General features: G+C 57.6%; 2 protein-coding genes across 2 annotated transcripts in view; both read left to right on the top strand.

The window, feature by feature from the left end:
- Lrrk (Leucine-rich repeat kinase) overlaps positions 1-12,815 on the top strand; it is a 30,624-nt gene extending 17,809 nt beyond the window's left edge. The window contains exons 22-40 of the mRNA XM_037219583.1: positions 163-270; positions 1,153-1,325; positions 1,794-1,922; positions 2,419-2,543; positions 3,268-3,349; positions 3,566-3,674; positions 3,818-3,960; positions 4,282-4,420; positions 4,851-4,960; positions 5,331-5,453; positions 5,948-6,143; positions 6,478-6,482; positions 6,528-6,670; positions 7,180-7,320; positions 7,744-7,860; positions 8,313-8,466; positions 8,875-9,054; positions 9,514-9,766; positions 12,811-12,815. Coding sequence (XP_037075478.1) covers positions 163-270; positions 1,153-1,325; positions 1,794-1,922; positions 2,419-2,543; positions 3,268-3,349; positions 3,566-3,674; positions 3,818-3,960; positions 4,282-4,420; positions 4,851-4,960; positions 5,331-5,453; positions 5,948-6,143; positions 6,478-6,482; positions 6,528-6,670; positions 7,180-7,320; positions 7,744-7,860; positions 8,313-8,466; positions 8,875-9,054; positions 9,514-9,766; positions 12,811-12,815 — 2,435 coding nt within the window. The remainder of the gene's footprint in view (positions 1-162; positions 271-1,152; positions 1,326-1,793; positions 1,923-2,418; positions 2,544-3,267; positions 3,350-3,565; positions 3,675-3,817; positions 3,961-4,281; positions 4,421-4,850; positions 4,961-5,330; positions 5,454-5,947; positions 6,144-6,477; positions 6,483-6,527; positions 6,671-7,179; positions 7,321-7,743; positions 7,861-8,312; positions 8,467-8,874; positions 9,055-9,513; positions 9,767-12,810) is intronic.
- Positions 12,816-20,531: 7,716 nt separating this feature from the next.
- Positions 20,532-22,016, top strand: ATP6AP2 (ATPase H(+)-transporting accessory protein 2). Its single transcript, XM_037220161.1, has 2 exons — positions 20,532-20,781; positions 21,094-22,016. The coding sequence occupies exons 1-2, from the start codon at positions 20,565-20,567 to the stop codon at positions 21,171-21,173; spliced, it is 297 nt and encodes a 98-aa protein (XP_037076056.1). The 5' UTR covers positions 20,532-20,564; the 3' UTR covers positions 21,174-22,016.
- Positions 22,017-22,805: the final 789 nt, after the last annotated feature.

Below are 22,805 nucleotides of genomic sequence, written 5' to 3' on the forward strand. Positions count from 1 at the left end.
TTGATCATAGTCATGAAACCCATATTATGCGAGTTGAAGCCGTGGGCTAGCCAAGCCTGTCAGAGTGACGTCATAACCGACCGGTAGTGGAAGTGGTGCGCGCTAGAGCAGCCCTGCACGCGCTGGTCAGTGGCGAGTCGGTGACGACGGGCCCGTCGGCAGGCATTCAGTCGGTGGTGCTGGAGCCCAACCCGGAGTGCGCCTCCAAGCTGCTGGCGATGGCCGTCGACCACATCGACACCCTGCTGGAGGACTGGTACCCCGCGCTCGGTCAGTGCCGTCAGCTCTCGGCGCCCTGCAGCTGGTGCGCCAGTGTGTAGCCACGACGCCGTGCTCCTTCTCCTCGGCTGGTCACTGCTGTGTCACCGCTCTTGTGGGCCAGGTGTACACGGGTAGCTAATTTGCCCCATCAAATGACCTGGATGGTCAGCGGGGTGTGTTTCGGGGCCGCTCCAACCGACCCATCTCTCGAGGTCAGCCGTCCGTCTGGTGAAGAGGATGGGCCTACTGACAGGTCAATGAATAAAGGGTATAGAGAGCTACAGTGTCTTTTCGTTTAGGTAACTGTCCCGCCTCCCCCCCCCCCCCCCCCCCCCCCTGTACGCTGCAGTATGTCTACAAACTGCTGTGGGTTTAACATATGGTCTATGGGAAGCTGCACCACGTGCTGGTACCACCATGGCGCCGATGTATAGACTTAAACCTTATGGTGCCGCCATCTGAAGCAAAAAGCAATTCTGGCAATGCGCACGCCTATTGTGCGTTGGTGTTTGAATATATCCTTGGCCTTATATTATACAATAAGATCGAACAGCTCTCGTTGATATGTCCAGTCCCGTTGACCGCTACAGCGGTTTGTTTTCGTGTGTGCAGCGCCCTGTCTGTGTTGATACCTTGCCGCGGTTTTTATTGTCCAAGCCTGCTGGGCATGAGGTCTGGGCCGGTCTAGGCTCGGTGCAGTCGGAAAACTGCGGGAGCGGTAACCGTGTGACGCTCGCGGCGCCGCCGAGTGGAGCGGCATCCGTGGTTCGTCTGACAGCCACCGGTGACGTCACCGGTATGGTGACGTCATTGGCGTGTCCCGACAGCCACTGGCGGCGTTACTGGCCTATCCCAGCAGTCACCGATGACGTTACTGGCGTGTCCCGGCAGGCACGCGGTTCGTACACACGTCGGAGGGTCGGCTGCTGGTGACGCGGCTGCTGCCGTGCCCGGCCTGCCTACCGGCCGCCGCTGACGACGCCGACGGGATGGAGCCGCCGCCCTCTCCGCCGCCGCCGCCGCCGCCCTCCCCACCCCCCTCGCCGACTCTACCCGCTGACCAGGTACTGGGGCGGCGGCTCGGCTTCACTGACTTTTTATGAGGGCCGTGACGTTGGAAAACATGTCGATAAATGTGGACAGTATGCTGAAAGAGAGCTGGTTATGACCAGCTGTTGGCTGTGATCCGGAGACGGCTGCTTGTACCCAGCTGTGTCACGTGACACAGTCCGCCATTCGCCGCCTTCACCCTGCCGCGTCACGTGACACAGTCCACCGTTCGCTGCCTGTGCCCTGTCGCGCCACGTGACACGGTCTGCCGTTGGCCGGTCGAGTGTCGCTCCTGTGACAGCTGTCGGCCGCCGCAGGACGACTGGCTGCCGGAGGTGGTGCGCCAGCGGGGCGGTGGCGACGCGTCCGAGCACTCGGACGGCGACAGCGGGGTGGGGCCGGACAGCGCGCCCTCCAGCCGCAATCCGTCGGCCCAGGGCCGCCCGGAGCCGGCGCCGCCGCCGCCGCCGCCGCGGCCGCCCTCGCCGCCGCGGCCGCCCACCGTGTACGCCTTCCTGGTGGAGGAGTGCATCCTGGTCAGCTACAGCAGCCGGCACGTGCAGTGTCCGGCGCACGGGCCGCTGCTGCTGGCCCAGGTGGCGCCCGACACGGTGGGTGCCGGGGAGGGGCACGCTCAGCTGGCCGCGGTCCTCCGCTGTCCCCTTCAGTGTCCTGCGCGGCTGTGAGACGGCCGGCTGGTGCCCTGTGTGACGTCAGCTCCTGGTCCCCTGCTCGTCCCCGTCGCGCCTGTGCGACTCGCGCCGAGTGTTCATCTGTACGGTTAGCGTTCTGTTTTGGCACGATGATCAGTCGGCGTGGTCGCCGCCCGTCCATCTGTCGTTTGTTTCTGGAGCTGGCGAGTGACCGCGATCCGTACCTCAGTGTGCCGTTTCTTGACCTGATCTTCTGTGCTCGGTAGCTGTGCCCCTGCCCAGATGTTTTTAGGCGCCGACGGCTGCCCGCCACCTGCCCCCTTGCCAGGAGTTCCTGCATCTAATCAAGCGCCCGTCGTCTGCTCCCCCCCCCCTTGACATGTGCGCGTGGCTGAGTGACCAAGTGACCAAGTGACCAAGTAGCCGAGTGACCCGTCGCTGTGCCCCCGTGCAGGTGTTCCTGGACGTGGGCGAGCGGCGCCTGGTGCGGCCGGAGAGCATCCAGCGTGGCCCGATGCTGGGCCGCGGCGCGTTCGGCTTCGTGTTCCGCGCCTCGTGCCGCAGCCGCCACGACGGCAGGTCAGCCCCCCCCCCCCGCCCTCCCCGCGAGCCGGCACGTCCCGCCTGCGTCCGCGCCGGACCGCCCGCCGCTCATGTGCGCGATGCAAGCGGAAGTGGCGATGCTGATGCTATTTGTGTGAATGAAGGGTTCAATAGCTCGGCTCGTTGGAACGCCTATCTTTCGATTTGACCGCCCGTGGCTGGAGTGGGCTCGTGTTGTAAGCGCTCGCTATGTGTTTCCGACTAGGGTGGCCTGCTGCCGGTGGCAGCGACCGCGTTAGAGTTGAGGTGACGTCGCTGGGTAAGGCAGGCCACGCTGAGCATAACGACCGGGTCACGATGGGATGGTGAGGTCAGGGCTGACACAGCAAGCGCTGCTTAGCGTCGGCTCTGATTCTATAGCGTCGTTCAATGAAAAAGTTCGGACCAAATCTTTAAAACAAAATATGTAAAAATGTCAAACGTAAGTATTTTATGGAGTATCTCATAGTCACAGAAGCACTGGACCGGCTGATCCAGTGACCACTGAAACTTTTGGACTCAGATGCTGGTTGGAAAAAGCTCCTTAGCAGCACGTAGGTCTTCACTCTGTCTCCCGGACTCTCAGATTTAGAGGGGTTACTTCAGCGTGTGAACAGTTGAGATGGTCCCACTGAGCCGTGACACGCTGAGCTGGGGACCTGCAGCCGTGCCCAAACTCGGCCGCCGCTGCGCCAGCGTCTGACCACAGCACTGCCGGCAGGATGATGGACGTGGCGATGAAGATGCTGCAGCCGAGCGACCCTGGTGACGACGCGCGCTCCTCGGCGCTGGCCGCCTACAAGGTGAGCGAGCGCGCGGCGCCGGACCGCGCTGAGTGACCCGCCTGCGCGCGGCGAGTGTGATGCGGATCCGGCGGGTGGCCCGGGCGCTGGGAAAGCCTCGCTGCTCTGAACTGGTCAGACCTCGCCTTCGCCGGCGGTCCGTGCACGAGACGGCGGTCGTGTGTAGGCGGCGCTGTCCGGTTCGGGTCGCCTCACCGCCGCCTGTCCTCACCGCAGGCGGCGCAGAGCAAGTGGGAGCGGGACCCGCTGCAGTACGCCTGCAAGGCCTACTGCACCGCCCGTCAGGAGCTCAACATCCTGGTCACGCTGCGGCACCCCTACATCGGTGAGTCGACGCTGGCGGCGTCCGGCGGACGGGGCGGACGGCGGCGGCCGGAGGTGATGCACTGGACCGAAGGCCCAGCAGGCGTTGTTGGCTCTCCGCGTGACTGTGTTCGACGTCTGACTGAGCGTCCGTGTGTCGGGCAGTGCCGCTGGTGGGCTTGTGCACCAGCCCGCTGTCTCTGGTGCTGGAGCTGGCTCCGCTGGGCGCGCTGGACGCCACGCTGGCCCAGTACCGCCGCTCGGGCGCCCGGCTGCCTCCCCTCGCCCTGCAGACGATCCTGCTGCAGGTCGGTGCTTCCGGTCAGGACGTGGCCGGATTAGGCTCAGGGTTCTCTCTTCTGATCGTCGTCTGCAGGGGAATATCAGTTTCGACTGTGGACAGTTCTTACTTGCTGCTTAACCTCTGCGTGAGAAAGTGATGAGTGAGTGAGTTGTTTAATCCGGTATCTATTTAGTGGGGTTGTGCATAAGCTCGCAATGCGATAAAATCATTTGCGGCTGGTCGTGCCTCTTGTAATGGGCTCGATCATTGGCCGCCGTACCTCCGACGACGCTGCCTTCCCGATCTGTGACTCCCGGGACGTGCCCCCCTCCCCCACGGCCCGCAGGTGGCCAAGGCGCTGGAGTACCTGCACCAGCAGCACATCATCTACCGCGATCTCAAGTCGGAGAACGTGCTGGTGTGGTCGCTGCCGGCGCCGTTCCAGCGCCAGCAGGCGCCGGTCGACGTCAAGCTGGCGGACTACGGTACGGCTCCGGCTCGGTGCTGAGGCTCAGTGGCGCCCCGCCGGCGCCGCCGCCCGCGCCCCCGTATGGATCTGCGGCTGGAAAAGCTGGCTGTGAGGGGCCTGTCATGTGGTGGCCGTGGGACCAACCGGAAAGTCAGGCCAATCGAACCACGCGGGGTCTGACTCGGTGTGGTTCGATGTGATGCTGTTGTGGTGTTGTCCCGCGCCGGCTGAACTGGCGGTGTGGCAGGCCGGCGGGGTCGCCTGACCTGGCGGTGTGGCGGGCCGGTGAGGTCGCCTGACCTGACGGCGTGCCAGGCCGGCGGGGTCGCCTGACCTGGCGTGTGGCGGGTCGGTGAGGTCGCCTGACCTGGTGGTGTGCCAGGCCGGCGAGATCGGCTTGACCTGGCGATGGGTTCAGCTGGCCTGACGCCGTGCTGTGCTTGCAGGCATCAGCCGGGCGACGCTGCCCGCCGGCACCAAGGGCTTCGCCGGCACCGAGGGCTTCATGGCACCGGAAATCATGCGCTACAACGGCGAGGAGGAGTACACCGAGAAGGTGCATGCCGGCAGACAATGCTGCGATGCACATGTGGACTGGACACCATTTCCAAATGCATTTCACTGTTGGAATGTGCCATGAACTAAACACTCCCTTGGAGAGCTCAGCCAGAGGCTGCATCGCTTGTGCAGTGTCCGGATTACGTACTGATGAGATAGATCTTGGATGGAGGTCTCTGAGGCCAGACGTCGTTCTAGCAGGCTGCCGCCCCATTAGTGAATAGTGTTTTTATGCCACCGTCATTGGTACTCGTCAGGAGCTGTTTCATCCAGATGCCCGTCAAAGAAACGATTAAGGTCAATCATCCACATTCGAGCTTTCCACCAGGACATCAGTCTCGTAACAGGTGCGACGCCCGTGTTCGCAGGTGGACTGCTTTTCGTTCGGCATGTTCCTGTACGAGTTGATCTCGCTCCACCTGCCGTTCGAGGGCTACGAATCGGTGAAGGAGCAGATCCTGGAGGGTCACCGGCCGCCGCTGACGGTCAAGGTACCGACCGCTGACGGTGGCTGCGCGCCGAGCCCGGTGAACCACGGCGCTCGAGCGATGCTCGCCGGCCTGTGGGACGGGGCTTGTCCCCGAACAGGCGGGGATGTTCTGTCCAGTGGGCTGACGGGAAGCTGTCCCAGTATCTGACGCGACCTCTGTTTCGGATCAGTCCTGCGATCTGTCCGGCACGTGGCACGCTGCTGATCCGCTCGTTGACGAGCGATGAGTCGCGCTTGTTTGCGTGAGATTGGTATCTTCATGTTCATGATATGTTGCTCGTTTCTTGCTCCTTGTCGGTTTGGAGGCTTAACCATCGAGTTCTTCATCCTGAAAATGTGATTGTCGCTGTTGTCGCCTTGGTTTTTCTATTAGGTCCAACCTCACAAAGGATCAGTTCAGATGTAACTAGACGAGCGTGGCCTGTCAGTTCCGCATCTTCTCGGGGTTGCACCGTTGTAACCGATGTTGACGGTGTTGCGCGCGCCGGCCGGCAGGAGGCGACCGCGGCCACCTACCTGCTGGATCTCATGGTGCTGTGCTGGGACCAGCAGCCGCGCGCGCGGCCTTCGGCCAGCCAGATCGTGTCGACGACGGCGGCGCCGGAGCTAACGCAGCTGCGGGACGTGGTGCCGCTGGAGCTGCCGCACAGCGTGCTGGCCGCCACCGCCCTCTACACCGCCGCCGCCGCCGGTCAGTCGGCGGCCGAGGTGGCGATGGTGATGGTGGCGTGGTGCGACTTGCTGCAAGGACTATTGTTTCGATGTCAGTGATGCATTTGAGTTTTTCGGAGAGCTGCTAATGCTCCCTCATAAAGGTCAAACTGTCAGTTCGAGCCTAGCTTCAGTCACGAACTGTCGGCCAGTCTCTCTGTTGGTGAATCAAGCGGGGGCCGGCCAGCCGATCACAGCTGACAAATGTTGACTGACCTGGGTGCAGCACGTCCCCTGTCGGCTGGCCACGTGCGGAGACATCCCCTGTCGACGCACGCTCTGAAGGCCCTGCGCCGACCGGCTGTGTGCTTCAGGCGGCGACGGCGGCGTCGGCAGCCACCAGCTGTGGGTGGCGCGCGGCGGCTGCACGCTGGACGTGCTCACCTGCCGGGACCACCAGGCGACCGACTACCACAGCCTGGTGCTGCCGCAGGCGGCCAGCGCGCTGGCCGTCGTCGGCGCCAGCGTCTGGGTGGGCGACGCGCGCGGACAGATCCGCGGCTACTGGTCAGTGGCCACGCCTCTCCCGGCAGCTTCGATCTGTCCATCTCCGCCATCGGCAATGGTCCGCTACGGTGGCTGATTGGTGGTCGGCTTGATACATTCCCTGCGCCTATGAATCAAGCGCCGACTAGCAGTTCGTGCTAGTCGTCTTGACTGTTTGTGTGTGTGTGTGCGTTTTTTTTTGAGGGGGGGGGGACGGGTGAAATCGAAGGAGGTGGCAGAGTTTCACTCTGTCCATGGTCCTTGGCGGTGAGCGTCGGGAAGTTTCCGTGAGTCTTAGTGCCGAGCTCGTCCGAAAACGTTACCTTCCGCTGTTATTGGCCGACCATTAAATTGCGAACTTACTCGTCTGTGGCTACGGACAGGACGGCACATTGACGATCGCGCCCGATCTCCGCCCGTCCCCAAACGACTGATATTGTCGCCGTCCCCATGAACGGGCAGCCCGCCCATGTTCGTGCGTGTGACGACTGCCATTGCGCCCGTAACCTCCCGGGTGCGCTGCCGCGCAGCACGTCCACGTTTGAGGAGGTGTTCACGTACACGCTGGAGCCGGACAGCTCGGACCCGGCCGGCGTGCGCGACATCTGCGCCCTCGCCGCCATCGACCGGGTGGCCGTGTCGCTGGCCAACGGCCGGCTCTTCATCACAAGGTTGGTCGGCGCTCACCGCTGCCTCCGTGCCCCAGTCAGGCGCGGGGACAACCGGCCGCCCGCGGACCCGAGGCACGCTCCCGACCTGTCGGCGGTTTCGTTTGCGGCAGTGGGCGGGGCGGACGGCGCTAGGGCCCCGGCGATCGTGCGCACTGGCATTCTGAAATGGTCGATGAGTGGTGACCACTCGAGGAGCACTGCCTTTGTCATGTTCATGGACATTGTTCCCGTGGGTGGCAAGTAATTGATGTACTGACCTCAGAAATTCGTTCCCGCGCCGATCTTTGCAGGCGATGACAGAAATAGCTCATTTTGAATGGCCTGGAAGAGGTCTGTGCATGCCTTAGCAGAGCTGTTGGCGCGTGGTGTGGCGCCTGTCGACCGGCCGGGCTCGTGCTCACTAGCCCTCCTCGCCGGCCGCAGGTCGGACGTGCTGCCGAACAGCCCGACCCGCGGCGAGGGCAGCTTCGTCATGACCGAGCTGGGCACGCTGGGCGGCCAGCTGCACTGTGTGCGCGCCCACCTCTCCGCCGACGGCAGGTGAGGATGATGGCACGACACACGCGATCCCACGTCTCCACTCCCTCACACGCTCTGCCCCTCTCTTGGCTCGCTCCCCATCGCCCTTGTGGCTTTATTAGATAGTTGGGTGACTGTCCCGCGCTCGGGGACGTAATTGGCCCTGTGGTTAGCGACGCTGTATTCATTATCGGACTAGTCCCATCATCGAGGCACACATTATTCACACAAACAGAGCACCCCGGGGTGAGGTCACCGCACTCGACCGCCCGGCGTACCGCACGCAAGCACGTGTCTCGCGGTCCGACTCGGCGTAGGCTGGGAGACCCACAGGCGTCTTACCGCTGCTCCCTGGTGGCGGACGCTCGCTGGGCTTGGCTCGCTCGCTGGCTGAAGCCAAGCGCTGGACCCTGTTGGCCAGCTCGGCCGCTGACTGCAGCCATGACTGACCTCCCCGCTCCCCTGTCGGACAGCCGGTGCGAGATCTGGTGCGGCCAGAGCTCCGGCGCCGTCTCCGTCTTCACGCTGGAGGACCAGGTGGTGGTCTCGCAGGAGGTCATCAACCACTACCACCCGCCCATCCCCAACATGGACGTGCTGCTGCTGCTGTCGCCGACGGACTCGCAGGTGGGCGCCGCGCCAGCCTCGTGCCGACCTGGGCGACTGGCGGAGATCGTGGCCTGCCGGCGCCGGCCTGCCGCCGCCAGCTGGCCCGCATGTCTGTCTGTGTGTGTATTCGAACCTGCTTAAGTACCGCGGCTGAAGCGAAGATATGCAGAAGTGTGCCGCACTTCAGCTGCTTGGGATGACATTCGTGTATCGTAACTCGCACCAGGTGGTCGTATCAGTAACCACCGCCTACGCCTGGGACGTGACTATGCTCACTCACTTGTGAGCTGGTGAATGCGCCCCTGACTCGTGAATACGCTCGCGAATACGCCGCTCACTGATTTCCGCTATCGGTAGGCTGCGGGACAGCTGGGACAATCTAACCGCCCTTCCCCCCCCCCCCCCTCTCTCCCTCACCCGGCACAGGTGAGCGCGGATCTAGAGCAGAGCATGTGGACGTACACCAATCCGGGCTGCGTGGTCTACCACTGGGACGTGCTCAGCCACGTGATTGTCAACAAACTCGACTGCTCCAAGCTGGTGCCCGTCTCCGAATCCATCCGCTCCATCAGCATCGAGGAGCATCTCAGTCCCGGCAAGTGCCAGGTCAGTACACGCATGCGGCTCAAGCTCCATGGGGGTTTCGTGGAAAAACAGTGTGTTTGATGCATTTCTTTGGAGACAAATACATCACCAGTGGAAAGTAAACGTATCGATTGTTGACACATTTGTCTTCAAAGTTCACTCGTGCACATTTGTCTTCATAGTTCACTTGAATTTTTCGGCTGTGTGATTGGTGTATCAAGTATCCAGTATCCAGTGCAGGTTGCGCCTTATTCACGAATATATATATATATATATATATATATATATATATATATATATATATATTGTATACATCAATCATGTTTTTGCTTCCAAGTGTCCGCAAAGGTGTGAAATCTACCTGTCAAAATGTCGAACTTTTCACTAACACATTGCCGTGTGAGCAGCCCACATTTGCACACCGGCGCTCTCTGGCGCCAGCCGGGCTAATGTCAGCGGTGCTCCGCCGTCTCTGCGCAGGTGACGGCGCTGGCTGTGCTCGGCCGGGAGCTGTACCTGGGCACGAGCTGGGGCTGTCTGGTGGTGGCCACCGCCGCCACCATGCTGCCGCTGACCGTGTTCCGGCCGCACGAGGAGGAGGTGCGGGCGCTGGTGCCGCTGCTGCCGCCGCCGGCCGCCGCCGCCTCGCCGGAGGAGGGCGGCGGCCGCGAGCTGGCGGCGCCGGCGCCGGCGCTGGGTCTGGCTTCGCTCGGACGCGGATACCGCTCGCTAGGTGGGCCGCTTCTGCGCAGTGCCCTGGCTCGCAGCCGCTGGAGGCGGCCAGCCGGCGCGGCGTGTACGCTCTGCTCTGGCAGCCGCACGGCGCCACCGGCGACTAGCCGGCCCCGGCTCTGTGAGCCGGGCCACGCCCCCCCCCCCCCCCCGCCCCCGGCCGTCGGACTGAACGGGCGGGACGGGACGTTTCGCGGCCGGCACCGCGCCCTCCCATGTGATACGGCCCGCGGCCGGCAGAGTCGGGCCGTGATGCTGGTCTCGTCTGGCGGCGCGGCGGACCCTCGAAGGCGGCGTCGGCCAGTCGGCGGCGGCGCGCGCTTGCCACCGCCGCCGCCGGTGTGTGTCTTTGTTGGGGCGTGTGTGGGGCGCTGCCCTCCGGCCGCCGACGGTGGGAAAAAGGCCGGGTGTGGTGACCTCGGCCCAGGGGTGGCCCGGTCACGGGTGCCGTTCGAAGCTTGTCGCCTCGCTGAGGTGGCGCTGAGTGCGAGGTTCAAGCCCGTTACCAAAAAAACAACGCTAGTCTCACAAGTGTCTCTGATGAGCTGTAGTAGCTTTAACGGCGTATCTCATGTGCACCTGTGTGGGTGAAAGCGACGCGGATTGGTTGTCGAATTGTAATGTTTACAATGCGTGTGCATACGGAGATTGAGATGTCTTTCGTCGGCCAGTCATGGCTTTGGTGGATTTGAGTAGACCTGAATCATGTGTTCGCGGCTGTTTACCGATTTTGATTGATCTGTGGACTGCGGAATACTAGCCGAAGCTCTAAAATAGAGCTCTTGACTATTGGGGTATCACCGCTTGTTAACTGTTTGTTTCCTGAGCAAGTCGGATAGGAACGTGAAATAAAAACACCAGCAAGAGTAACGGGGCCTGTGTCAAAAAGCAAGTCGTAGCAAACAGACGCATCGAGGAAAGAAAAACAAATGCTGATGAGCGTAGTTTCCTCCTCCCAGATTGTGTACTTTGTGTTCTCGTTCCGTCATTTGCCTCGATAATGTTGAGCGTCTGCTGAAGTTTGGCGACGTTCTACAGTCTCGATTGTGCTGTCTGGTTACGGCATCTTGCGCAGATGATGGCATCGCATTATGTTTGACAGCTTTTAGTTGGCTTCTGCTTATGTCTTCTGTGTGAAAACAAGATTTTACTCAGTGAATGGCTTGTTTTTGAAATGTTTTGAATGCTGCTTATTTTGTGTGATACAGGGGATTGTGTGTCAACATTGCGATTTTTTGTATATATTTTATTGATTTGATCTGTGAATTATTTGTAGAGGTGATCGCAAGCTGCCATCCCGCTGCGGGCCTGTAGCGATGCTTGGGAAGTTTGCCTGGCCCACCGAATCCCCCAACATAAAGCGTATTTTCACACCGTGTTCAACGCATTTGCATACACTGTTTCAATCAACGACTGGAGAGCACCAGCAGAGCACGAACGCCGGCGTCTCCGGACGTTCATCTAATTCACACTGTCCTGTAGACTGGCGAGAGACATTATCTATAGCGTGTTATATGGTGTGTCTCTGGCTGCCGCCAAGTACCTGGGGCATGACGAGAAGGTTGCTGGTGGCCGCAGCTGCTGTCGCATCCTCTTGCTTCACGTCGAGATGTAGAATCCAGCACGAAGAAAGTGAAAGGCGGTACGACCGCATGCATGTTTTCGAGGAGTGACAATTACCATGCAAAGGAATTACCTCTTATGCTCGTAAACACCGCACGAGTGGGATATTTATGTTCAGGTTCATATTCGTCGGTACACGATTTTGATGAATCCTAGCATGCTATGGATGCATGATACCTACCCGGTCCGGTGGTATCGCCTTATACACTGGGCATGGATTGACTATTGAGGTACTGACGAAAAATTTCGTTTATCGATCCATGTAAAAAGGCCGCAGGGCAAACGAATACTGCATCACGCCGATGGAGAGTCACGGGTCAATCAGCTGTGCTCAAATCGCTGTCAGTGCATCCGCTAGCCTCCGGCATGACCTGGTATCGGTTCTCGCTAGGATGGCCTATTTCGACCCTGATATGTCGGCAGAGGAGCGCAGTTTGCTCCTTTCGTCATACAGCTCGGACGATGTAACGCTGCCTGGTGGATAAGCCATGGGATCACGTAAGCCTTGAGCACCTCCAGCTCTCGTGGCAACGCCATTGGTGCAGACCACTGGCACCAAATAACATTAGATTGCGACCCGATTCAGGCCAGGAACGGGCGACCGAAGATAAGGGACATATGCCGAAACACGTTGCACATTATTGAACGCCGAGTGAATGACTAAGTACACAGAAGTATGGCAGTTTTCTTGGCTAGGGAAGTCAATCAGATATCGACAAGCAAACCATAATGGTATTTTTCGAAGACTGTTAAGAATTACGCGGAGAAAGGCACCCACCGGGTTCCATAATAGGTCTCTTTAGTTCCAAATAGGTATCTGCCGTGAGGCTCCATGAGGACCGGATCCGTATACGGGTACTCATGGATCGTTCGATGCGGCTCAAATTCCTTCCAGTGCAGCACTGGACCTTGCGCATGATTTGATCCCGGATGGGCGCCAGGCATTTACTATTACGGTCTCTCCCGGTCAGCAAGGTGACCATGTTTGCTCTCTTCGGTAGTGCCCCGATGGTAAACGCCGTCTTGTGGGCGATTTATGTGTCCATGTAGCATGCCAGCACATCTGGTCCCGATCATAATATTCGTGCAATCCATTGAGACCGTGACGACTTGCGACCGCTTTCCTACTTAAGCCCATTCGTTCTCGTGCCCTTTTGGGGGATGAGTGTCCAAGCCCCAAAACGACGCGAAGCCGGCCGTTCGGATTTATTTGTCTCTAACCTGCAAAGGTCCTCAAGAGCCCCCGATCGGTGCACGAGGGCTCTAAATAATCGCACTGGGGCCTGCACCTAGAGGCTGGGTTCCCTACATGCGACCCTCGACCATTACAACGGGCTGCTGATAGGGACCTGGGAGGTGCCAAGGAGGTGCCAGCTTTTGTGCCGCCGTACCCGTTTACGCCTTTGGATACAGGGTCAACAGGTTGACGTTTTTTTTTAGAGATGGGCCGGCTACCACACTGGTGCATGTTCCACCACTCCTCTGCTTCCATCGACATCCCTCCATTGATTCCGCTTCCACCGACACTGCTGCTGGGGTGCAGTTTCACAAAATTAGTTGGGGGGTGGGGGGGGGGGGGGGGGCAGAACAGTGAAAGGTGACCCAGCCCGCCCTCTAAATATGCCCAAAACAGGTTTCTCCCCAGTTTGGCCCAATTTCTTCCAAAAGTTGGGGGGTTTGAGTCTAAGCTGGGGGACGGGGGACCTGAAGCGCCCCAAGTAAAAAGGAAATTTTACATCCCTGCACGTCTCCGTTTATTTCGCTGCATCGTCACTGTTCCATTTAGTTCGCTGTAGCGGTGGACCGTGCCCCGGGTCAGTGTGCTAGCATGTAAGGCGAGTGGGGCGGTAGAGCAGCCTCCCGCGGCCAGTGGAGCGACGGGTCGGTCTCCCGCGGCCGGTGGGGCGATGGAGCGGTCTCCCGCGGCCGGTGTATGTCGAGTGATTGGATAGTATGAAACGTTGGTGTGAATGTATGATCTTTGAAGATCAGGGGTGGGTGTAGCTATGGACCATGCCTTGGGTCAGTGTGTCAGCATGTAAGGCGAGTGGGGCGATGACTCAAGTCTGAGTGAGGAGAACGATCACGGCTCGGGGCAGTGCGTCATGGTGGCGCCGGCGAGTCGCACGCAGATCGTGTTACGGGTATGAGCGTTGGAAAGAATATAAGAGGCGCTGATCGGGCACGTGGGGTGAGTCTCCCTGTCGGCGTTACGTGCGGCAGTTCGCCGTTGTGTGTGGAGCGGTCCAGCCGCGATGTGACCCCGAATACAAGCTATTTCGGCCAGAATGCCCGAGACCCCGGCAGCGGCTGCAGGCGCTGTGACGACGTCCATCACGGCTGGTGGCACGACGACACCAGCGTCAGCCAGCGGGAGCGCCAGCGCCAGCGGGAGCAGGGCCGTCACGAGCCGTTTGGGGTGGAGGCGGGCTGTTTGACGCCCGGCTCATCCCGGCGTACGATGGATCGTCGTGCTGGACCTAGCGAGCGTTCTCGCACGGGCACGGGCCGTGCTCAGCGATGAACGCGTCGTTGTGGCAGCGGCCGTGGCGCGTGTAGGGGCGCCTCCGCGAGCCGACGACGCGCTTGGCGAGGCACCCACTGCGACGCTACTGGACGTGCGGTGAGTCGGGCCACGTCGCCGTCGCCTGCCCGCGGCGTCGGACGGGAAGCGAGTCGGGGGACGCCGCGTCAGCGCGAGCGCCGTCTCCCCGCCACTGAGGGGCGCGCTGCCCATCACCTGGCTGGAAGTGAACGGGCGGATGGTCGGGGTGCCGGTGGACGCGGGCTGCACGGACGCGCTCGTGTACGCTGGCCGCTGCGAACGATGGACGCCGCGGACGGTGAGAGTGGCCACGATTGGCGGCCGGGAACTCGGATGCTGCGGGACTGGCAGCATGGTGGTTGATACCAAGGACTGTCGAGTGACGCTCGAGGTCTTGGTAGTGCCGGGCCGACCGCTGGGTGTTGACGTCATGCTCGGCGTGAGTGGCATCACTGCCCTGGGAGGTACCAGCGTGCAGACGCCGACAGACGTGCGGTTCTGTGCGGCGGCAGCTGTGACCCAGCGAAGCGTGGAGTGGTGGAGCAGCCTCCGCGGCAGGTGGAACGGTGGAGCAGCCTCCCACGGCCGGTGGGGCGGTGGAGCAGCTTCCCGCGGCCGGTGGAGCGACGGGTCGGTCTCCCGCGGCCGGTGTATGTCGAATGATTGGATAGTATGAAGCGTTGGTGTGAATGTATGATCTTTGAAGATCAGGGGTGGGTGTAGCTATGGACCATGCCCTGGGTCAGTGTGTCAGCACGTAAGGCGAGTGGGGCGATGACCCATGTCTGAGTGAGGAGAACAATCACGGCTCGGGGCCGTGCGTCACGGTGCCGCCGGCGAGTCGCACGCAGATCGTGTTGCGGGTATGAGCGTTGGAAAGAATATAAGAGGTGCTGATCGGGCACGTAGGGTGAGTCTCCCTGTCGGCGTTGCGTGCGGCCGTTCGCCGTTGTGTGTGGAGTGGTCCAGCCGCGATGTGACCCCGAATGCATTCGCTTCCACCGTAACTGCGCAGTTGATTTCGCTTTCACTGTCACTGCTCCATTCATTCTTTTATTGGTTTCAGGCCCGTCAACCACCGGTCATTTCGCGCCAAGTGGCGCGGTTCTCTCGAGCGATCCGCAGTGTATGTGCGGGGGGTCTAGAGGTCGGGGACCATGTCTCAACTTTCTTGTGAACAAATATTATTTACCGGGCGGAAGAATAATTTAAATTTGGCATTACATACAAACTTGATCCACCTGCTTCTGGAGATGTTTCCCTGCCAATGACTGGGCCGGGGACCATCCCAAAATGGCACGGGTGTCGACTTGTATTCTTTTGAGGGTCCGGCCCCCTGATGTTGATTTGGGCCCCCAATGTTGGCTTGACCCCCAATATTTTTGGCTGGAATTGTACAAAAAACGTGGGTAAAAAATGATTAGAACTCAAGGACTATCTTCTTCGATCTTTCTGCGAAGCGGCGTCTCGTACCACTCCCATAACAAAAAGTCATCGTTTCTCCCACTACGATATACAAATCATAGTAACAGCTGAACGGATAAACGATGCGATTAGCTTCACGTACCTGTCGCCATAAGACACGCAATGGTTCGTGAGGATGAAGTGAAAAGGCTGTAGAATATGGGGATTAGTCCTTCATGATTAGCCCCGCCCCCGTCCCCCCAACCAAAACGTGTGCCGCCTCCCATGACAGCCATAGAAGGGCGCCATCGGTGCTCTAGGGTGGCCTCTAAAGGGGCGCCTTCGCGTCCCTATCAGAAGCGACGCGTGCGTCCAGTGCCTGCTCCCTGGATCCAACCCCGCACGACTTCCGTACTGTTTAAATTAAAGACTTACAAATTATGCAGAGATTAAAAGCATATATTGCGTTCCATCCAAACGAAGCGTGCTCAATTCGATGTGGGGGTAAAAAAATACGGGGAGGTAGGTTGTCGGACTTTTGGTTCGGCCTCCCAATGAATTTCCAAAAATTGACGCCCCTGCAAAATGGGTAACGGGAGGGGCTCCAACATGAATCATGGGCCTTTTGGTGCGATTTTCCATTATCTATATAGGACCATTATTAAAAATTTGAAATTATTGGAGGTCCAGATACTCCAAGAGCACGACAATACCCACACCCTTTCCTTCTATTGCCTCACTGGAACCTCCACGCCCGCCGCCCGGAATTAATAATCACTGGTCATGTGATGGTAGTATCTCGCTTCTCCGCAAGGTGGCCCGTCAGCTGACCCAGTATCGATACGAATGTCGATTATATTGAGTTTTGCTTGCATATTCACAATGTTTTTCCATTTGTGCTTGAGCTAATAGTGAAAATGCGCCATTAAAATCATTTATTTAATCAAATTAGTTTGTTACATGGACGGATACACCATCAAAGTTTGTTTGTTATAAAAAGAGATTATCAAACCACCACCGAAAACTACGAGTGGGTACAAACTTTACGCAGCCGAGACGAGACTGAATGTCATTGATCCACCGAAACAAGGCAACCGCACGGGTCGGTGGAATTGCGACAGCCTGTGCCACATTCTGGGATCATTGAGGTACGCAAATCACCGATAAATAAGTGATTGAGACTTCTGATAAAAGAAACTGTCAAAGTGTGGCAAATGCCCGTTGCCCGTTGCCGTTGCCCGTTGGCCGTTGGCTGTTTTTGGTGCTGAAAGCTGTAGTTGGGACCCCGAAGCTTGGACCAGTGAACAGTGGTTTGGCGGAGGCTTTAGTTTTTATGAAATAGGTGAGGGTGGATAGTTACAGGCATGCTGACCATGTGTTTATGTTAAAATAATTCTCTTAGATCGTTTCTGCCTTGTGCGTGAGCACAGAATGTTCATGGCAGGTTTACCCATAATCATTTCCCCACGAACGTGTTTTCACCTTAATGTGGGATGGTCATGCACTTTGTGCTTCAGAATTTATTTTTAGTGTGCATACTCGTGGTAATTAACTGGTAGAAGTCTTAAAGTTATTGCTTAAGTTTAGGGTTTTCCATTATAACTCCCATTTTACATGTAGATATCTGCTATTATTTTCTATGCCGTACAATATGCTGTGGCTCAAGGCTATGGTGCTTAGGTGGTGAGGTCCTGTAAAGGATTCAGAAATTATCTCCTTAAATTATCATGCACATTAGGAAAACACCATCACTATAAGCTTGAAAAGTAAAAGAGATTGTGATCAATGCAGCTAGGAGGCTATTTCCAATCCCGTTATTGTATTGTGTTTGCTACCTCAGTTACAATTGACAGCTGGTTGTTGGCAATAGTATTAGTATCACTTCTCACACATTTTGCACCCTGGAGATTGGTGATGCAGTGTCATAATCTATATTAAGGTGTGATGATATGATCAACTATTAGGCTGTTAAGGATGCTGCAAATATGTTATTATGTGGTCAACAAGGCATGAAGTGGCATGTTTTGTCATAACAAGGTGTTGTAGTGACATTTTGCAGTGTTGTTTACAGGGCAGATCCTCTGAAAGATGAAGAAAGTGGCTCAAACTGCTGTGCTTCTTGCACTATTGTCACTTATCAGTAAGTTGCATTTCTGTGTTTACCAAGACAGCTAAAATTGTAATGTGGCATGCACTCTATGATGGGTATTTGAATTTGTTTGCAGCAATCATATATACTTAAGTAGGTCTTTAAGCTCTCAATATAGTGAAGTTTACAGTATGTAAGTTCTTTTGCTTTTTAAATGTGAATTTTAATGAAAGTGCATCACATTTGAATGCTGCTATGTGCTGTGATCTGTACCCAGTTAAAAAGTATTAAGTTATATGCATGTTTTATTCTGTATGTGTGCAATGCAGGTAGATAATTTATCAGTTTTAACCCTGACTTTATGTGTTTCAGGAATGTGATGATCTTTTTGTCATCAATTCTCCATGCAAATGGCATTGCCTTCTCAGACAAAGTTACTGAGGTCAAGTCCAGCCAGCTCAGTGCTGTTTTAGATATTATCTCTGGTGTGACATCATCAAAGGTCAGTAGTATCTACTTTGTTATTTAAAAAGATAACATAATATTATTCACAGCATGTGTAGAACACCAGAAGGTAAATGTAGTTATTTTTTCTTCACATGGGAGACAGTGGAGAAGAGCAGAAGCGTGCCATCACCCTTTGATTCAAGTACTCAGGCCCTCATAATCCTGGACTTAGTCATGCTACATTAAGCCAATTGGTGGTGGGATCTGAGCATCTCTCTGCTTGTGTTGTGCTTGAACAATCCCGTTTTTTGTTGTAGAATGGCATGACTGAAGCCATCCAACCTCTATGGGTTTTAAAACACAATTTATTTTTAACACATGAGAGATGCTACAGCTGCACTGTGGCCACAGCACCATCACATTGTACCAGGATGTGAAAACAGGATGGGTCTGTTAGCTGACTAGCAAGCTGACATCAGACCACTACTGAGTCAGCTTCAGTCCTCACATCTCTGTATTGATTGCTGAAGGCTGCTTCACTAGCCAGTGATCATGCCAATCATCTGACCTGCCAGCTGTTTCCCTGACCTGCTGGTTGTTCCCTAACCTGTCGGCTGCCCCCTGACCTGCTGGCTGCCCCTGTGATCTGCTAGCTGTCCCTTTGACCTCCAATCCCAGCTGTCTCCCTGACCTGCCAGCTGCTCCCCCTGACCCACCAGCTGTCCTCCCTATTTCATCAGCTATCTGCCTGACCTGCTGGCTGTCCCCCTGATCTGCCATCTGTCCCCTGACCCCCCCATCCCCTCTGACCCCCTGTCCTCTCTGACCTGCTGGCTGTCCCCCTGACCTGCCATCTGTCCCCCTGACCCATTGACCCCCCGCTCCCTCTGACCTGCCATCTCACCATGTTGTATGGTCTGGCAGGGCGGCTGGGAGGGCGCCAGCGTGCTCTCGCCATTCCGGTACCCGCGCGTCGTCAGCGTGCTGGCGGTGCAGGTGTCGGAGCCGCTGCCGGGCACGGCCGGCTGGCGCCACTATGACGTGCGCGGCCCGGCTGTCGACGTGGACACCGCCTTCCACCGTCTCGACGTCGGCCTGGCCAAGCAGCCCAACACGCTGCCCGCCATCAAGCTGGAGGCGGAGGAGGTGCGTGACCCGGGGATGGACCTGTTGGCTCAACTGGGTCCTTATATGGGTGTGGTGGGGGTAGCGTGGATCGTCAAAACAGTCATTCCCGCGAAGTTTGTGGCAGTAGGCGTCACAGAGCAGCATGCACCAGGGCAGCAAAACTGTGTGCAGAACAGTAATTGAAGAACCCACCATTTCCACGATACATTGATGGCGTGCTAGCATGCTGTGGTTGCCAAAACATGGCACCAGTCCCTAAAAGTGGGCGGATCCCAGCTTTTGATTCGAGCGCGTGTGACCAGCTGCACACCCTCGTGGACCCACGCTTCGGTCAGTATGACATGTCGCTCTCTACTCTTTCAACCGGTATTGGTTCCGCCTGGGCACCACGTCGCCCCGTCGAAGTCTGGAGTTGGCTTCTTTTCGTTTGGAGTAGCCTTTTCTTCGAAAGCAACCCGTAAGTTTCCCATAATCAAATGTGGAGGAACATATTTTGCAAATGTTGCAAATGTCGGAGGCAAATTACACACTATCAAACAATTTGTTCGCAAGTGCTTTAGAATTTAAAGAGCTCACCCGCGAGAGAAGTACGATTAAAGTCCCGAGACATATGACGCTGCGCTCAGTGACTCCAAAGGTGTAAGGTATAAACTTATAGAAAGCGTGATGACCGCCCGCTCAAATTAAACCCTTATAGCGTTCAAGTCAGATGGTTTCGGCCTGCGGCCTCGCTCGTAACGTTACGCAATTTCTCACTGCGAGTGAACTATCTGTCATGTTCAAGCAAACAGTAAATGCCATTTCGACGGAGACTGAAATGACTTGACTGAATTGATGCGCTCAGATTTGGGTTTGCTCCGGACGGTTGAAAGGCGCTTCACGGACTTGTGCAACGGATGTCTGTCTGGTAGCTGTGTAATGGCTATTTGGTGTGCATGTATCGTAGCCTTCTGTCTGATTGATGCCGTCTGGGAGGAGGATGGGAGGAGTCGTTGCACCACACACTTCCACAGCTGCGCCGGGCGTAATGTCCACCGCCCGCGGTGCTGCTCCGGAGAACACCAGCCGCCGGCTTGCTCTCTGACCGCGCCGGCTCGCTCTCTGACCACGCCGGTTCGCTCTCTGACTGCGTCGGCTCGTTCCCTGACCGCGCCGGCTCGCTCTCTGATCACGTCGGCTTACTCTCTGACCGCACCGCCTCGCTCTCTGACCGCACCGGCTCGCTCTCTGACTGCGCTGGTTCGCTCTCTGATTGCGCCGGCTCGCTCTCTGACCGCACCGGCTCGCTCTCTGACCGCGCTAACTCGCTCTTTGACCGCACCGGCTCACTCTCGGCAGGACGCGTCGGCGGCGACCGGCGCGCTGAACGCGTCGCAGCCGGCCGAGCGCCGCCTGCTGGCCGAGCTGGCGCTGCTGGAGGGGGCGGGCGCGCGGCTGGCGTCGCAGCTGGACGGCCGGCGCGCCGTGCTGCTCTCGCTGCAGGCGCTGCCGGGCGCCGAGGCCGAGGGCGCGCCCGACGCCGCCGCCCGCGTGGCCGCCGCCGTGGCGCGCTACGCCGCCCAGATGGAGAAGGCCAGCGGCGGACGGGCGCTGACCCTGCTCCTGACCCAGCCGGCGCTCAGTCGGCGCACGCGGTCGCTGCTGGCCGATCCTACCGACAAACCACCGGCCGACGGCGGTCTCAATCTGGCCTCCAGCTACAGCGACGACTACCCGGTCATCTTCAACATCCTGCTCATCACCTCCATCTTCTTGCTGTACATTCTGGTGGCGTTCTCCGGTGAGCCCTCTGGCGGCGTGAAATCTCGCTTGTATTTGCTCGGACAAAGCCGGTTGAGATACCGTGTTGAGATATCGTCGGTGACACCTGTTTTTTTCCGATGATAGCTTATTACTGTAATGGGTTTGCCTTCACAGTTTTTCCCTGACCCATTAACGGTATGTCATGACCAGTGGCCACTGTATGGGGCGTGGAGCAGTTTTTTTAGTGTATGGAATGGGTGGTGTCGTCATGCTATTTTTACGCCTAGCCATACGAGCACGCCGGCAACTCTGTACTGTTCACGGTGCTAACCGGCGTTGCGTTTTCCAGTGATGACTGCCTACATGGATCCTGGCAAGGACTCGATCATCTACCGCATGACGAACCCGAACATGAAGAAGAACAACTAGTCCGACAACGAGGACGTTCATCAGCATAGCACGGCTTCTCGTAAGCGCGTGTAGGCGCGTGAGAAGCTCTTATCCCCTCGCTGGACATGGGCCAATGAAACTCAACGACTTCAGGTGGCGAAAAGCTTCAAAATGGACAGGTAGACTTCGGATCTCCATGTTTGAGTTTCATGTTCCAGCACTCAGAATCGTTGGAAATCCCCCCGGCGGACGATGATTCGCCTTCCCATCCGTGATGGCAGCGCCCGTGTAATTCAGTGTGCTTGTATAGAACATTCCATATCCGTAGCGAGCGTCGTGGAGCGGGTGCCCCCATCACGTACCTTGGGAGTGTGCTCGGTCCGTGTGCGGCGCCGGCACCGGGCCTGTCGGGTTGGAGCCAGTCTCGTATCAGTGTTGTGAGTAGCATGCCTCGGCCGGGCCCTCGGGCGCCCCACCAGCGGGGTCGTCTCCGGGCGACTGGTGATCAGCTGGCCGAGGCGGACGGGCCTGAGGAGCGGTGGCCGCCTACGGAGCGCCAGGCTGTCTGCAGATAGGCGGACCGCCGGCCGCCAGGGCACAGGCGCAGTGTTTGTTGTCCGGGGCCGCCTGAAGGCGGGCCGGGGAGCGGGCAGGGCCGTTACGCTGGTGGGCCGTGGGGTCCGTTCGCCTCGTGTAGGACGGATCGCCGATAGCGGGCGATAACGGCAGTGGCGGGCTGGGACAGATTATGGATTAATTATATCGTGATTGTACAGAATGGACGTGCGGTTCAGTGAGGCGCGATTTTGCCGTGAGGTCTGATGCTTATGTAACAATCGCGTTCGTTGTACATGGATGCAAATAAAACCGGTGTGAATGACAGTATGTGCTATCTGATCGGCGGCCAGACGTGGTTTGTCTGAGCGCGCCATAAAAGGTTAGACAACTGATGGGCAGACAGCATAGGTAACTGACGTTTGGTGTGCAAAATAGGATGTTTTGAAGTATTTCTGCTGCGCAGCGAAGGGGTGCAAAACCTGCCGCAGCGATGCGTGATGCGCGCGTTTGTGGAGGACCCACGAGCAGTTAATTATCCCAAATGAGCTGTGGGTTATTGCTTGCAAACTATTTTTTGTTGTAGGGTTTATCAAATGTGTCTTGATGTTGTATGACAACTTTGTTGAAAGTGAATGAACCCTTTCTGATTTGGTGGTCACTTTGCGCCAGATGTCTTCGAGCCGAAAGCAGGGGCGAATCCATTTGGTTTATCTAACATGCATTGCTGTCAGCAAGGTCGTGGTTGATGTTGCGGAAGATGGAAAAGTTGCTGATTGAATGCCCTCCAGATATAGCACGTACGCAAATATTGGATTCGTTAAGTTTGACGTGCGTTGTTTACATTTATTCTTTTAAAGTGACGCTTCTAGATTTAATAGTTGATGTTACCCACGCAAAAAGCACGTCGCATGAGGCTCCCATGACATCGCGTTCTTGCCACCACGCTGAGGTGGTGCGGGGATGAGGTACCGCAGCGGTGGACAGAAGGGTGACATGTGGCGGGGACCTGCACGTATGTAAGCGGGCTTGACATGTTGGCGTGAGTGAAGCCCACCCTGCTCGAGCCAGCTGAAGCACGCCTCAGGCTATGGGTCTGGCGTCACGGGCTCTGCA

This window comes from Pollicipes pollicipes, unplaced genomic scaffold (assembly GCF_011947565.3).
Source record: "Pollicipes pollicipes isolate AB1234 unplaced genomic scaffold, Ppol_2.1 Scaffold_4295;HRSCAF=5057_pilon_pilon_pilon, whole genome shotgun sequence".
Lineage (NCBI taxonomy): Eukaryota > Metazoa > Arthropoda > Thecostraca > Pollicipedomorpha > Pollicipedidae > Pollicipes > Pollicipes pollicipes.